A 16,431-nucleotide genomic window follows, 5' to 3' on the forward strand; every position below is an offset into this window, starting at 1 on the left:
AGCACTGTGGCCTGTAGACAGTTGAAAGTGGGCAAAAAAAAAAAAAGAAACATTTTAAATAATCTAGTTATTATGGGCAGATACAAAAATTAAATAATAGTTAAAATTATGTGAAAAGCCATCTTTTAATTTATGCTTGAAAGCATATATTTGCATTTTTCATAATAATTTATCCACTGTGCAGCCCCGAACCGCCAATTGGCCGTAATGTCAATCGACTGTCAAATTTTTGTATCGCCTGTCAGGGACCCGGAATTTTTTTCGACCCTACCATAGATGGCCTTTTTTTTTGTGGTTCTGGAATTTTGTATTGTTTCGTAGCAGGAATGTCACCTGCCGTTATTTGAATGCTTTTTGTTCAACGTGTTTCTGATTTTATTTGTCTGTCAGCTTTTGTGTATTCTGTCCAATATTCGAACTGGGATTCATATCTCAGTGCGTTCATTACGTTTAAATGTTGACATTTAATGGTATAAGCGAGACACCGACAGCACACCAAATTTTATTGTTAAATATATACTTTTTTTTTGTTTTGGGCATTCAATGAATGTTTCTTGACAATAGACGAACACGGAGACAAAAGTTTGTTATGATTGGTATTCGATTTAACGTAATGCAAAATATTCAACAGAAATATTTTAAATTGCAAAATAAACTTACCCTAAGGAAAGTGTATCGCTTGTCAATATTAGATCAAAGTAAATGCTGCAAAAAGGCTCGAGGAAATTCAATTCCTCAAGGAATAGTTATCCTTTAAACATAAACCAAACTATTTGCTAGTTAAACGTTGACGTTGAATCCATAAAATATAATTCTCTTCAAACAATAATTGAGCTGCCCTTGAGGTAAATTACACAATTAGCTTCTGATTTCATAGAAATGAATGAATTCAATTCCATTTGACCTTGTTAAACCCTCACAATTGGCTTTTGGCCTCGACTGCGGCCCAGCAGCTAATTTTGCGTAAAATAAGTAAACTACTTTAAGAAATTCGCACAGCTTGCCATATTTAACAGATTGTTATATTTCGGTTCAATTAGCTGCGGTTGATTGCACATTAAAGTGCATTTGCATTGTTGAAGCAGCCAATCAAATTGCGCGGTTAAACAAACGGTTTTCTTACATCTTAAAGATGGCGGCAAAGTTGCGGCCATTATTGCACTTAATTTGATTTGCATAGCACGAACTGGAACGGAATTAAATGGATTAAGAGCAAAGGGCGCTTCAAGCAAAAGCTGCGTAATCGCGCGCGTCTAGCGGTAATTGTTATTGCTTTCTAATTACACGGAATTCTTGAAAATCCCCAAGTTAAATGTCAATTGCGTGGAGCATTAGGCTCATTAGGCACGACCCAGCCCTGGTTAAAATCTACCCAAAGGCAGCAACTCGACAAATATGGCAAAAGTTGAAGCAGGACTTTCACCGCAGGACACTCATAATTGTATGTGTGTGTGTGTGTGGAACTAGTTCATCGAAGGTCTGCGTTCATTGCCATTGTCGCGACTGGGAGACGCTAAATCGCTTCTGGGCCAATGAGCGAAGAGTGAAAATGGAACCGAAGGAGGGGGGGTATGAAGTGTCCTGGCGGCATGGCCATTAAGCACGCAAGGCAAATAAAAATAGGCAACAAACATAAATTTGTTGCTCGTAAATCCACTGGCGGACCCAGTTTTGTGCCACATGAGCATGCCCCGAGCTGGGACCAAGTGCTAAAAAGTAAATTTGTGGCCGATTCGATAGTCATAAAAACACGAAAGAGATATCAAAATGCCTATTACTATGGCCGTCTCGTTCCAACAGTTTATTATTTATATAGGCCAGTCTGCTGTTTTTTATACCCTGTTGCCATTGAAAATTGACAAAATGGGGTATATCGGTTTTGTGCAAGAGTATGTAACAGACAGAATGATACTTCTCGGATTCCATAAGTATACTCACACTATTTTTCGGACCCAGATCCTAGCATTAATGTCCCTACATTTAAAATCGATAACAACCTACTTCTACATCGTTTAAGAGTTCTAAGAGCCAGAGAAAGTAAGTTAATCTGTATAGCTATGTCAAAGAAGCGTACAGGGTATTTGCTCAGTCTGCCCGTTCCCGCTTACAGCATTTCACTTGCTTCTCTTTCACTTTCTTGGGCCGCTCGCAATTCGAAAAAATATTTACTTTAGGAGCCAGTCAACCTATTTGCCTGATATATTTATTCCTTAATGTGCTGTTTATGCCACTCGTCGTTGCCGCGCTGAGGGAATTCATTTGCTTGTTGATTTTATAAAGTGATTACTTGGTCATTTTCCATATGGCTGAGCCCATCAAATTGATGGCCGAGTCTCAAGTGATTACACTCGACCGAATTGTAAACTTGCGAATTACTTGTTAAATGTAAATGATCACATGTCTTTATGGCTGACACTCAAAATTGCAATTGCATACTTATGTGGTTCAGTTAGTCGGGCCTAAATTTAACTGACTTAAGAGGCGTCTTATGTTCAATTAATTTGAATGTCTTGCAGAATCTTGGCTTTCAAGAAAGTATCTCTTGCTGCAAATTCTCCTGTACAATTGCCCAAACTGACAAGCTTATAAGCATCAAAACTTATTACTATTACTAATAGTTTATATTTTGAGCTTAATATTATGCTGGTATACAGAGAACTTATGCAATCGAAAGCTCTCGAGTGCAAGCACATACTCTTGAAATCTTATCGCGCTTAGTTTTCGTTAACATATTTTTTGTCAGCTTATTTCCTGCTCAACCGCAGCATAAATTATCAAAGAGCTATGAAAAGTTGCCGCCTCTTTTGGCCACGTCTAAGTTCTAAGTTGTCTGCCTTTGTTATCGCAATTGTCTTTTACGCCATTACGTTTCGCATTTGAAAGTGGCGGCAATTCCAGGAACTGTTAGTTAAACGATTAATTACGCAAAGAGCCCCACATTACTTTCGCTTTGGCCTGGCCCTCCACTCTGTCTCTGGGGGCCATCGCAGCCATTCAACTTCCGCTTCCGTTGCGAGCGCAGAAAAAGCGGCAAATTAAATTTCAGCCAAAAACCAACTACGCCAACTAATTACGCATGAATGCGAAGCCAAGGATCGGCGAATGCGCGACGCAAGGAGCCGTCAGATGTGAGATGCCGAGGGGCAGCTGTGGTCGTGGAAATGTTGGAAAAAAATAAAATAAAATGAAGCGGCACTAGCGCAATTTATTCTACACTTCAAGCATTATAATTTGTGGTGGCCAAACGGCATGGAAATCGACATAAGGCAACTTTAATGGCCTATGCCCCAGGCATGCTGCGCTCCCAGCAATGACAGTGACCCGCTAGCTGCTCCGGCTCCAGCTGCACTCTCCACTCTGGACACTCGACACTCGTGTCAGGCGCAATTTAAAAAGTTAATTAACGTGCCTCGACCTCGCCGCTATCAATGTGGGCTGCACGACCCTTGATCCCCGGCTTCTGCCCGGACCCATTGCGCACCACATAATTGCATTCCGTGGCCGGGCGTTTCACTTACTCAGCTCGAATGGTAATTTCGTGGCCAGTATTCACAGGCGTTTCCAGTTCGCTCAGCAGCATCGTTTGCAGTCCGCACGAGAACTGGAACTGCATGAGACCCTTCTGCAGGAATAGCGCCATATAGTGGCCACCCTTGGTGCCCTGGGCGGCGGCCAGCATGATCAGTCCATTGGTGGCCCGGGTGCGCACCTTTAATTGTATATGCATGGGCAGCACCGCATCCAGCGCCTCATGCTGTGGTATGTCCTTGTAGATGCGATGCGACACATACGAATCGCCGGAGAACGCCGCATTCCGTATGATGATCGGCAGCTCGCAAAGCGGCCCCTGGCGGTCGAAGCGGCAAACGCACTACGAGAAGAGAGAGAAACATATTATTTTTTTATATAAGTTATTGAGGTTTTTGAGAAGCATTTTAGAGTAGTCTAAATGATTTAGTTTATGATAGATCTAAGAGATTCCTCAATGGAATTTCTGTATAGCTTTCTTTGGAATAAATAAAAGTGTTATCTACGCTCGATCGAGTATGTTTCGGATGATCGATAAGTTGGCCTATCGATTTATCTATCCTGTTTATTGAGCACATATCGTAGTTCTTAAGAGCTAGAGACAACAAATTTGGATAGCGCTTCCTTCGTGCCACAAAGCCGAATAAAATAAAAACAGAATACACAAATAATAAAATGCAACAACTTTCAGACATTGACCCTTAACCCTTGGGTATTGTATTTGTATTTGTGTTAAATATGTAGTGCAGCTTTGCCAATTTCCTTAGAAATTCATATGCTCTTATGCAGTTGGCGTAGGAGGCGTTGGCATGTAGTTAGTTGGGTTGATTTTGGTGCATAATTATGTCCATTCATGTCCTAAGATTCCACTTGAGTAAGCGAACTGTTGCTGGTTATTGTTAAAGTCGATAGTCTTAATTAACATAACATGCTTTTAGATGAAATCAAACAAAAATGTTGATGCCATCGATGCTTCTTTATTAATTATATCCTGAAACCAGGGACACTTTCAAAGAGAGAACTCGTGGTTTAAGTTTGACATATTTCTTATCAAAAAGAAAATGAATTATTAGTAAGCGTTTCCTCTACAAAAGTTAAGCATTGATGCTGTACAAAGACATTAATGAAAGCACTTTCTGGGGCACATGAAAAGAGATTTCTGGAAATGCTTTTAAGTTCAAACTTGAGACTATTAATTTAAATGTGTGCTTTAAGTGTGAGACAGGCGAAAACTTTTGAAAACTATTATGAACATGAGCTCAAGAACATGACGGACTTTTTTTCATATTTTCTGAAACATATGACCAACTTCCATTAGGCGCGTGGCTGGTGCCATGATAGAATGGAGCCTCTTCCCCGCCCTCTCTCTGGAGGTCAGCAAGCCTGTCGCCAGTTAATAGTTGTGCCCCACAGTACTCCACAGTACACCGTCCACGCAGTCTCCAGTTGCTTTGCACTTCATTTGTTCAATTTGATAGGGTCGTCTGTGGGTCGCTTTCCCGTTTTCTCTCCCTCTGGCCATTTCCCTGGACTGCGGCCTGTTAAAGTAAAAGTTACAGCGAAAGTTTTGGGTGCTGTTGCAGGCTCCTTGTTGCAGATGCGTTGCGCTTAAAGTGTCCCTGGGCGGGGCATGAATTATTAAAACCAGGACAATGACGCAGCAGGACAACGGTGCAGGCGAACCAGCGCGCCAAAAAGTTAATTCATATTGCTTTTCAATTTATTGGCATTTTTGTTGTTGGCCCAGCTCCCGCTTATTGAAAGGAGTCGCTCGCCCGCCTTGAAGGACTCTCTCTCTCTCTCTCTCTCTGCTGCAAAGTCTTTTGGGCCAAAACTTTGTTTGGCACAGGCAAAAATAAATTAAAATTGTTGCAATTTGCTTCAGCTCCAATGCACATACATTTTTCGCATATTTACGCCAGCTTGCCGTAATTGTTTCGCTCTATACTTATTAAATAATAAAAAGCCGTACTACCTTGAGTTAGTGGTAGATATTAGAAATTATTTTGTAAATAACATTTGCCAAATGCGTCTTAGCTAGTTCTATAACAATCAACTGCAACATTCGGCGCAGCACAGAGTTTAACTAGAATTCTCAAATGGTTCTATCGTCTGGGGCTTGAAACGCTTACTCTTGAAATGCTGGTTCTTTTCATTGCTTCGGGTTCTATATATTTAATATTGATACGTTGGTTTTTGACAATTTTACCAGTTTAAAGATACAATAGGGGGAAAACGTTGATGTCATTTCTTGGATTAGCTTTAAAGACATTTTTTTGTTTTATACAAAATAAATACAAGAACAATCTGCCCAATTTGTAATAATGTATCCTCTGCCTATTGAAATAATGAGCATTCAACGCGTTTGATGCGTAGCGCAAATAATCCTGGCCTGTGGGGCAAATCATGCACATGCCTGCATGGCAGGCAGTCAAAGGATTGGGTGTATAATGTATCGAGGCAGCCTTCGTCAACCCGGCAGCATCCCGTCTTGTTGTTTTCATTTTGTAGTTCGTGCTCAGGAAAGGCATTACACAAAAATCAACGCCTGATGTTGCAGCTGTTGGAGCCGTTGGGAGACGCTTGCTTGGCAGGGTCAGGTTGCATGCTGCATGCCCTTCGCCCTCTGGGGGGCAACAAACTGTGTAGCTACATACAACAAGTACTTTTTTGCGCACGCCATTTTCGTATGCGTTCCGTTATGCAAAAACTTTTCATACATCAGCTTTTCCGGGCTTTGGCAGTTGCGGAGTTGCAATGCATAAAAAAAGAGAGCCTAGCACTTGGTGTTGAAGTTGGCTCTCATAACAATTATATGATGTGTATTTTGCAGAGCTAGCTTAATGTAGCTGCATTTTTCGATGACCTTTGCAACTTTCTCAAAGTAGATGTTTGCTATTTAAAAGTGGCGTGCAGCACAGCTCTCCTAAAATACGCTCTTTTCTCGTTTATACTCTTAAATCTTCTACAAGGGCATAATTAAAGCAGGCCATCATTTTTATTATTATTCTAAATTTAAAAACATATATTGCCTTTAATTCTTGATGCAGTCAATTAAATGTGAAGCCCTGGTGTTTCCCGTTAACATTAAAGTGGCAGATTTCTGAAGTGTGCACACACTGTTCTTTGACACATTTGACAGCTGCTTTAATGGCAATGCGGGCAACAATCCAATTGTAACACGTACTTGAGTATCATCAGAAAAATGATTAAAAGCTGCGAAGAGCACACTTTTCGGCTAGGCGACACTCAGGACACATTAGGGCAGAGACGCGCGTAGTGCAGGGTGAACCATTGAGACCATTGAGAGACATGTACCGTGTATCCGTTGCAGGCAGAGACACGCAGACATGTGGTGAGCGTTTAAAAGGGCTCAACAAAGTTTTCATTAGTGGCGTCAGCTTTTGGCGTTGGCGTTGCCAGAACGCGCAATGCAAATGCGACAAATAGCAGATGGAGAGAGAATGCGTTAGAGAGAGGGAGCCAAAAAACCAAGCAAACATTTGCAAAACCCCAAACTCAGCAGCTGCCACTTGAAATGTGCTTAATGCCACTTTACGAGTGACTTTCGCTGAGTGCGAGTGCCACTTTGCGTGCAGCTCCCGCTCTCGCTCTCGCTCTCGCTCTCTTCTCTTCTTTCACACTCTCTGTCTTTTTGACTAGACACGTTAAAAATATGCTTTTTCATAAGTTCGTTCTCCCCGCAGTTCGCCATGGCCCACTGGGGTAAACGAAATGACAGCTGACATATGTAAGTGTCTGCCTAACTGTTTGTCTGTGTGTGCGTGTCTGTGTGTGCTTATGTTTCTTCCTCTCTCCCGCTCTTTCGGCAAACAGACACATGTATGTAGGTATGTTTCGCTTCTCACGTATTTGACGCGATGCTCAGAATTAACGGAAGGACTACAAACACACACGCACAGACTCGACGCTTTTGTGTGTGTGGTTAAATTACTTGGCAACAATAAAGTGGCATATGCTCTATGAAATAATTTCAAATAGCTTTTACGCACAGACCCACACATACACACACGCAAACATACACACTTACATCAACCTGTCATTTGTTTTTGTTAGCTTTTCGTCTACCTTTCTGTCTGCTTTGCTGCCCGTCTCAGTCATTCTGCAGTCTTTCCCAAGTGTTAAATTTGTTATGAAAATTAAATATGTGTGTGTATGCGTGTGTATTCTTTTGCATGTGTAGATGTGTTTAGCTTATAAGAAAATCAACACTATGTCGCTTAACGTTGTCAGTCTAGAGATCTGAATTTATTGCTGGTTAACAGAGCTTTAAATAAGCTCCTTGTCAAAATATTTAACTTTAACTTTCCGAACTATTAAAAGTAGTTGTTCTGTATGTGACCAAAGTGTTGAACGAATCGAATCTAACACAATTTAGTGTTGATAAGTATTGAAACTAAAATGTTTAGGGATATGACATCTTATGACCAACATAATATGCCAGTGTTGTATAGCAGGAATAGCCAATGTGGCTTACAATTACCATACTCAAATATTTCAGAAGACTTTCCCCTAGGAATTGGCCGAAATTTTAACACGTTCGTTTTGTAATTAGTTATTAGTAGCCTAGAATTGTTTGTGTGGGAAAGCAAATGTATGTGCCTGTGCATTGTCCCCAATGCTGCTCAATTTGTCAGACACAAATGTGAAATGCCTGCTCCTGTAGCCCCGAACCCATTGCCAAAAAATTTGTTCTTTTTTTTTGGGGGAAAATTACCGTACCGCAAGTATTTTCATAAATAGTTGATTGAGCATACTTTACAGCTAGCCTACTGCCTACATAGTCCTCCCCCGTCGAATGGGAGGGGGGGGTACGTTTTGTGGCTTTTTGTTTAAAAACAAATTTTGCTGTTGTGCAATTTTGTCTGATTTTACCTGACAAAAGGATTCTTAACTATTCTGTTGCAAGAGCAATTGGCTTTTTATAATGGCAGCAGAGCTTCTACACAAAACAGACAGTTTTAGTTTTGAAAAGTTTTGGCAGGAAATTAAGGTAAGTGTAAGCATAAGGCAATTTAGTAAATTATTCGGACTTAACTTTTGGGAAATTGTAGCTGATATTATTTACCATTAAATATATCGTCTTTCTTCTGCTAATTTAATTTTGATCCATAAGCTCCTTCTTTTCTCTAATTGTACTCTATCACCTAACTTGACTCTTCTAAAAAATTACTTAAAGCTTATAGAAGGGTTTAGGGTTTTGGTCCTGTATATCTGTTTAGGATTGGGAATAATTAACTTTTTGAATACCGTCGTTTACCTGAAAATTGAGAAAATTCTATTTAAAAGACTAGACTCTTTTGTAAATTCTGACATCCCCAATGCATACCCCTTATGGAATATTTTTCGGTTCAGGGCCTTTGTAGAGCATGGCAGGTTTCATGCACATTTGACAATTTCCATTTAATTTATTTAAATTTTCTCGCATACTTAACTGATTTGTTTCAAAGTGCAATCCGAATTTAATGAAAACCCTTGTATTAAATATGCCAATGTGTGTGCATAAATTGTTGTCGAGCATAATTTGGATTGCCTGTGTTGGAACTTGACTTGCCCTAATGTAACTGTGTGCCATCTCAGCTGTTGCCTGTGTGTTTCGGGCAGCAGCCATCTCTGTGGGTTTGAACCAACCTAAGTAAGCAGCTTACAAATGTTGCAGGCAATGTTGTTGTTGGCCCTTGCCACTGTGCCACATTTAGTTGCTCGACAAGCTACATGATTATTTATGCATTGGCCTAGGCACATGAAATCTGCATATGCTACTCTCTGGCATGGGTGTATGTATGTGTGTATGTGTGTGTTTAAGATGGGGCGTAGAGCGGGCGGCGTGTGATATCCTTTAGGTGCGTCTATATCTGTGTTTGCCATTACGACTTGTCATTTTGTGTGCGGTTTTGTCTCGTAGAACGCGTTGTTGCCTATTAAATGCTGTGATTAAAGTTTCTCCCTTCTGCACAAATGACGATTTATTTATCAAATGTAAATTTCATGAATTGTCAAAAGCCATTAAAATTGAAGCTGGACAATACGCTAGCCTCAAATTAATGCATATAATTTCAATCGGAAAGTAATTGTCGTAGATGTTGAGTAGGGATTGCTAAATGCGTAATGTCTTTCCTTTGTACAATCGAAAGTTGTCATAATATTGTGAGCATAGTATTGCATCTAACACTAAATCATTAATTATAATAGTTAAATGCTTTTGGGCGGTATTCTTTTCGGCTAGAACTGTCCAAAACTGGAATCCTTATTCCTTTCTGGTTTTTAAATTTTTACAAATGCGCGTCTACAGGGCAATACTGAGTCGAGCAAAATGTTCTATTTAAATTTGTAAATTTGTAAATTCGTGGCTGCCTATTGCCAAGGTAATTTCACGCTAATTTAATGACTCGCCAATAGGCAAACAGAGTTCTGCAGCGGGAGGTACTGCAACTGGAGTCGCCCATAGCGGCTGCCTCATGGCCAATTAGCCGCTCAATGGGGTTGAAAATTGTGAAGTTAACTTTGGTTTCTATCACTTTTCGAACAAATAACCAAGCTTGGAGTGTCCATCGACGGGCTCAATGCTCATGGAGAAGGCCTGGCTACTTACCCGGGATCCCTCGGATGTGGTCACACAGGTGCCGCCATTGTAGCAGCCGAGCTTAACGCAGTCGACATCGCCGGACTTTTCTTCTGCACCACCACCAGCACTGCCGATGGCCACCGTATTGGCACCTTCCGACTCCTCGCTGCTCTCGGTTACCGGCGGCTTCGTCTGCGCGGGCAACTCCGGCTGACCGGGCGTACTGTAGGCATGTACCGCTGGCGTGGGCGGTGGCATAGTCTGTGCCGACTGTGTAGAGGGTGGCGTTGGTGGCACAGTGGCTGCAGGCAGGCTAGGAAGTGTTGGCGGCTCCGTAGGCATGGGTATTGCTCTGGGAGTGGTTGTCTCCCGGGGTGGTTCGATGGTCATCAGCGGCGGCACCGGCGGGCCAAGCAAGTCCTCTGTTGTGATGGTTTGGGACGTTGTTACCTCCACGGGCATGGGCATGGTTACAGCTGGCGGTAACTGTGTGGTGCTTGGCTCCCACTCCAACGGTAATTCTGTGGTTGCATGGGCTGTTTGTGGCTGCAGGCGCTGGGTTGTCATTGTTGGCATATATGTTGTGGTTGGAATCGTTGTGTTACCCTCCAGAATGGTGACCACAATGTGAGGAGCTTGTGCCGTAGTTAGCTCCACGCTGGCTGGTTCGTAGTCCAGTGGAGCTGTGGTGGTTTCCTGTTGTGTGGGTGGTTGCACTGTGGTGAATCTGCCTGCGCTGGTGCGATGTGTGGTAATAAGCACCTCAGCTGGATAATCCGTGAAAAAAGGTGCCGCCGTAGTGGGCAATTCGGTCCACAAATGACGCGTTGTTTCCTCCAAGGGCGACTTCGTTGCACGTAATGTGGTTTCTGGCGGAAAATAGGGCGTCGGTGTGGGTGCGTAGTCCACAGAGATGCTTGTGCCAAAGGTGGTTACGCGATGGACAAAGATGCTGCCGGGTGTGGTTACAGTCATCGGTTGCTCCACAGATTCGGAGCTGCCAGAGGAAGGATAGTCCACGGCAATGGTTATGCTCGGCCTTTGCGGTGATGTGGGGCGCATTGTGGTGGTGGGCTCCTCACTGGAGCTGCTGCCGCCACTGCCGCTAATATCGAAACGTCGCACCGTTGTGTATTCCTCAGAGGTAACCACTTCCGAAGAACCTTCTGCAGAGGAAGAGGTGACACCGGGTACGGGCACCGGCGGTATGGTCGTGTAGATGGCGTGACTTTCCTCGGAAGAAGAGGCGGAAGAGGAGCCACCTGCTGGTGGTGTGGTGGGTCCTGCTGTTGGCTGCATCTCTGGTGTAAGCTCCACCTCCAGATGGGGCCTGCTCGTTGTCAGATCTTTGTCTATGCTATGACTATCGCTCTCCGGAGGCGCTGCCGTTACTTTTACTCCCACAAAGTGCTCCTCCGATGAAGACGATAGCTCAACAACTGGTGTGGTGGTTACAGGTGCTGCAGGCGGTGTGCTTGGCGCCATGGTCGTCTCTGGAGGCGTGACCGGTCGCACAGTGGGAGGCGCTAGCGTTGATGGGAACATGGAAGGTGTGACGGGCACCACAGGTGGTGCAGATGTCGGAGGTGATGTGTAGTTGCAATCCAGAGATTCCTCGCCCACCATCAGACATTCGCACAACATACCCGTTAAAAGTGGGGGGCAGGAGCACGAGAAGGTATCGACCCCATCAATGCAGACGCCGCCGTTCATACAACGCGGGCCCAGCTGGCATTCGTCATACTGGAACTCGCACTTCTCGCCGTGGTAGTCGGGCACACAGTAGCATGTGGGTATGTTCTCCTCCATGAGGCAGAGCGCGTTGTTCTGGCAGGGATTGTCCGCACAGATGAGTATCTCCTCTTCACAATTGACGCCCGTGTAGCCCATAGGGCAGGCACAGGCATAGGCAGCCAGCTTGTCCACACAAACGCCGCCATTCTGGCATGGCGAGGAGGCGCACTCATTGATCTCCTCCTGACAGATGCGGCCATGCCAGCCGGCTGAGCACTCACAGCTAAACTCCAGTCCGGGGCCCTCAATGCATTCGCCGCCATGCTGGCAACGGGCGCCAGTGCCTGCGTGGCCAAGAATCAGATGAGCGAAGGCGAAACGTTTTCATTATTTTGGTTAACAAGGACCCATAAGCTTGACTTACCCGTGTCACAGACGGCGACATCCACCTCGCAATGATCCCCCAGATAGCCCGGCTGGCAGGTGCAGGTGTAGCCATTGTTACGGTCGCGGCATAGTCCGCCATTCTGACATGGATTTGACATGCATTCGTCCACATTTTCCTCGCAATTTGACCCTGCTCGGCCGCAGCGTTGACATTCGCATGATGGCGCCAAAAACGAGAATGCCAAGAAAGTGGAGAGAGCAGAAAAGAAGATGAGACAATGTGAGATGAGAAAGTGACATTAATTGATATTGATTCCATACCATTCCGTTCTGTTTCGTTTCGTTTCGTTCGTTTTCAGTCATGTCAGCTTTTCAGCCATTTCTCGGCTCTGTCCTTTTAATTAAAAATTTATGTTTGCGGGTTAAAGTTGTCGCTTTCAGCGTGGCGTGCAAATGGCTCATAAATAAACCTTGTTGATTTTATTCGCATTGAAAAGGCCAGCTTTATATCTGTTGTTATGGTTATTAAAGCCGAACACGGAAACTTTGCCCTTTTGCAAATATTATTTATGGTACTGCATTGTTTACGATTCGGTTTATGCATTTCCAATGCATTTTTTATGCTCAGACAGAAAAATGTATTCAATCTAGTTACCGTTAAAAAGTTACCTCGATTTCTTTCATTTCTTTTTCGTATAACAAGTTTGAAAAGTTCTCTTTTTACGTTCATTTTGGCTGGCTTCAGCCAGCAGCTGCTCTAATTGAACTCCAGCTACATAAAAAACAGCATACAAAAAAAAAAAAAAAAACAAACAAAAAAACAAAACTTAAATCCAAATATCTTTTTTTCAATTAGTGCATCAATATATTCCATTCAAAGCGTTTCATTTCCCAGCAGCAACAACTACTTACACAAAAAAAAAAAATATGTATAGAAAACTTTGCAATGCAATATAACCTTTCTGATGTTCTGCAGCTCTTTTTTTCATCCTTCGCTTAACTACATGTAACATACAAGTGTACACAATCGAAGTGCAATTGAATGACTTTTCATTATATTAAGCAATGAAAGAGTTCTCTCTGTCTGTACATATGTGCATACTTATCTGTACATATATCTGTTTGCTTCCATCAGTCTATCTGTCTGTCGGTCTCTTTGTCGGTCTCTTGCAACCAAATACATCTCACTGCAGCTGCCTTTATCTGACATCGCACAGCCAAGTGGAAAGCGAACAAGTTTTTCGATACAAGCGCATCAATGGCAATCAAAACAAACCTTCAAGTGCTGATTTTGGTGCATGCAATATAAAAAATTCAAAAGTACACACACACACCCACAAACCTCCTCCACACACGACTGTCAAACACTAAAATAAGAACAAAGTCTAGAGTTTACGCTACTTGACCAAGTCGAAGTTTTTATGCTCTATATGTATAATTCAATATCAATTGTATTGTTTATATCTTTTCGAGTTTCTTCTCTTGCCTTCAGCTAATATTTCAGATGAATCATCCGAATTCATTCGATATACTTTGTAAAGAATCTAAATAGATGAATCATTGCTTTTTTAAAATGTTTAGTATGCATTGCATACATATATAAACCAAATGTGTTTCGCCGCTTTCGATTCGAGAAATTAAACGACCTTTACGGGACGTATAAGAACAGAAATAACTATCTGGCGGCACGGGTCATATTTAGAACTCCAGGTAAATATTTCAGTCGAAAATAGACGAGCTAGTCAAGGCTGCGAGACAGTTGTCTAAAATGATAGGTCGCGTGTGCTCATCCAATATTTATATAAGTAGGTTTGCATAAGGAATATAGTTGATAGGTTCGATGGTGCTACATAAAACAGTTGTTATACCCTTGAAGTCAGTTATTTGTTGCACCGGAGGACAACAAAAAGCGGAGCGGCAACAAGAAGAACAATGCTTAAAAATACTTTTCAATTTTCTGCTCAACAACTGCAAAGACGATGACGACAAGATGGAAGCAGGTGGTGGGGCAGTCGGGGCAGGCGAAGAGGTCGCAGTCAGTGGTTGCCAGTGGCAGCAACTGACGAGCAAACAAACAGACAGACGGACGGGCAGACGGAAAGACGGGCGTAAGGACAGACTCAACAGGAAGTCGTACGGCGCAGGCTATGGCAGTGTTGAGAAGCGCCCCATTGTGTATGCTATAGTTTTCGTGCGTTTTGTTTGTGGCAGTGGCAACAGTGCGTATGAGTGATTTTTTCTCTCAGTTTCTATGTGTTTGTGTGTGCGTGTATGTTTGTGTTGCAAATTTATTGCCAGCGAAATGTTTTGTCTGAAGTTTTTGAAATTTATTTGGCTGCCTGCCTTGGCCGGCCTGTCTTGCCCGCATATACGTGCTTTTAGTTATAGTCTTAGCTTTTCTTTTCTATTTTGGCAACAAGTTGGCTAACGAAAAGAGAAAAAAAAATAAGACACCCAAAGTTTATCGTGTGCCAAAGTTTCGCTTGCTTCGTATCTCTCAAGTGTCTGTGAATCAGTCTGTCTGTCCGCCCGCCTGTCTGTCAGGCGGCCGAAAACTTGCACAAAAGCACTTCAAAGTGTCGAAACTAAAGTGTCAAAAAGCCTGCACCGCCGCTGCAGCTAGCAAATTCTTTTGCACTTTGTCTAAATTATAACGCCCAACTTTTTAATTTAATGCACGAAAATTGCATTTAACTCGGCTGCAATCGAAAAAGTACATGCTCGCTTAGCTGCTCAGGTGGTACAGGAGCAGGGCGTGTGCGGGGCTCAGCAACAATTTATCACTTGTGCTCATAAATAACACTGAAAATACACTGATGGACACAGAAATGTGACTATGCAGAAGCGCACTCATAAATGCTCAGACCAAAAGATAAATGTCTGTCTTTGCTGTGTGGGCGTACAGATGTACGCAACGGGCATGGAGATTTGTGTGTTTTGTTTATAATGCAACTGTGATGCTAGCTCATGCATATGGGTAAAAGAGGGCCCCGAACAGACGAACGAATATTAAATTTGCATAAGCACTAAATCAACACAATGAACAAACCGAGCCACAGGCAGCTGCAGAAACCGAATGAAAAAACATCAAAGAATGCTCTAGTCGGGAGTGCCAACTAGTGGATACTCTGAATCTGAACCTTAACCTTTACCTACTAGGAATTGTAAATAAATCGAAATAGCACTCAAATAAAAAAAACATGATAATGAATGCTTATGGGCATAAGAATATATATACTGAAACAGTATTTCTATATCAATTTTTATTGACATCTTGGAAACGAGCCAAGTTCTGCCTGTTACAAACATTTGCACACATACCATTATACCGTATTTATTCATTTTCAATGGGTTCAGGGAATTAAATGAATTGCCACAGTTGTTCCAGACCGGCAGATGCTGTTTTTCTAGAACTTATAGAATGTCAAGTACTGCAACAATCGGTTTTCTAAGGACATTCATCTTACTTGTGCAATAACTCAACTTAATGCTGTAAGTTTAGTTGAAGTAGTTTGTAAAGAACATAGACCATAGGACGATCTTATCTTAATTATCTTATTCTTTTAAGCACGTAAGGGCTTTCAACGGCCTTAGGTTTAAAGCTCCAGTGACGCATTTATTCGTTTAGCCTTTAAGGAAAATACTTTAACAATTATTTAGAAGCTTTTATGGCTCATATATTGTAAGTATTTTACTAATGCTAAAGCTAAATGAACTTGATTTGTTGTTTAGGCCCTTCTGTAATTAGCTTGTAAGAAAGTTCAGTAAAACCTCATACGTTTATAATCGATATTTGATCAGAGCTTCAAAAGTAAAACGATATTTGCTTAAAGCTTACTCAAAGCTTCTACTCCTATATGCATCTTTTTTGTTAAATGCAAAGCCTATTAGGTTGAAAATAAAAGAGTATTTCTATTTTTATGACCGTATGCAATTATTCTAATTGAAAGCTCACAGCTCGTTTAACTGACTTCAAGTTTTCTACTGTTTAGTTGTTAAGCTGGCAAAGCTAGAAATACTAAACTTAAGTTGTTCTTCACTTGTCGACGAGGTAAAGCAAATAATCTAATGCAAAAGTTGTAATTAAAGTTAGACCCATAGGAACTTTGTGACTAAACAGTGTTCACCCACCCACACACACTGACACACGCACACACATACAGGCTGTCTCTTTGGTTCGTTTTCCCCCTCTCTCT

At 42.2% G+C, this 16,431-nt stretch overlaps 1 protein-coding gene across 2 annotated transcripts in view; it reads right to left on the minus strand.

Annotated features, from left to right (window-relative positions):
• eys (eyes shut) overlaps positions 1 to 16,431 on the minus strand; it is a 64,402-nt gene that overhangs the window by 8,673 nt on the left and 39,298 nt on the right. Inside the window, exons 1-4 of one of the 2 annotated variants that reach the window (XM_002052303.4) lie at positions 12,557 to 12,641; positions 12,273 to 12,425; positions 10,142 to 12,192; positions 3,519 to 3,871 (exon numbers count right to left, since the gene is read on the minus strand). In XM_002052303.4, coding sequence (XP_002052339.1) covers positions 3,519 to 3,871; positions 10,142 to 12,192; positions 12,273 to 12,393 — 2,525 coding nt within the window. In that variant the 5' untranslated portion in view covers positions 12,394 to 12,425; positions 12,557 to 12,641. Of the gene's footprint in view, positions 1 to 3,518; positions 3,872 to 10,141; positions 12,193 to 12,272; positions 12,426 to 12,556; positions 12,642 to 16,431 lie in introns of those variants that run through there. The other variant, XM_015172931.3, reaches the window with a different exon arrangement.

This window comes from Drosophila virilis, chromosome 4, assembly GCF_030788295.1.
Source record: "Drosophila virilis strain 15010-1051.87 chromosome 4, Dvir_AGI_RSII-ME, whole genome shotgun sequence".
In the NCBI taxonomy this organism is placed as follows: domain Eukaryota; kingdom Metazoa; phylum Arthropoda; class Insecta; order Diptera; family Drosophilidae; genus Drosophila; species Drosophila virilis.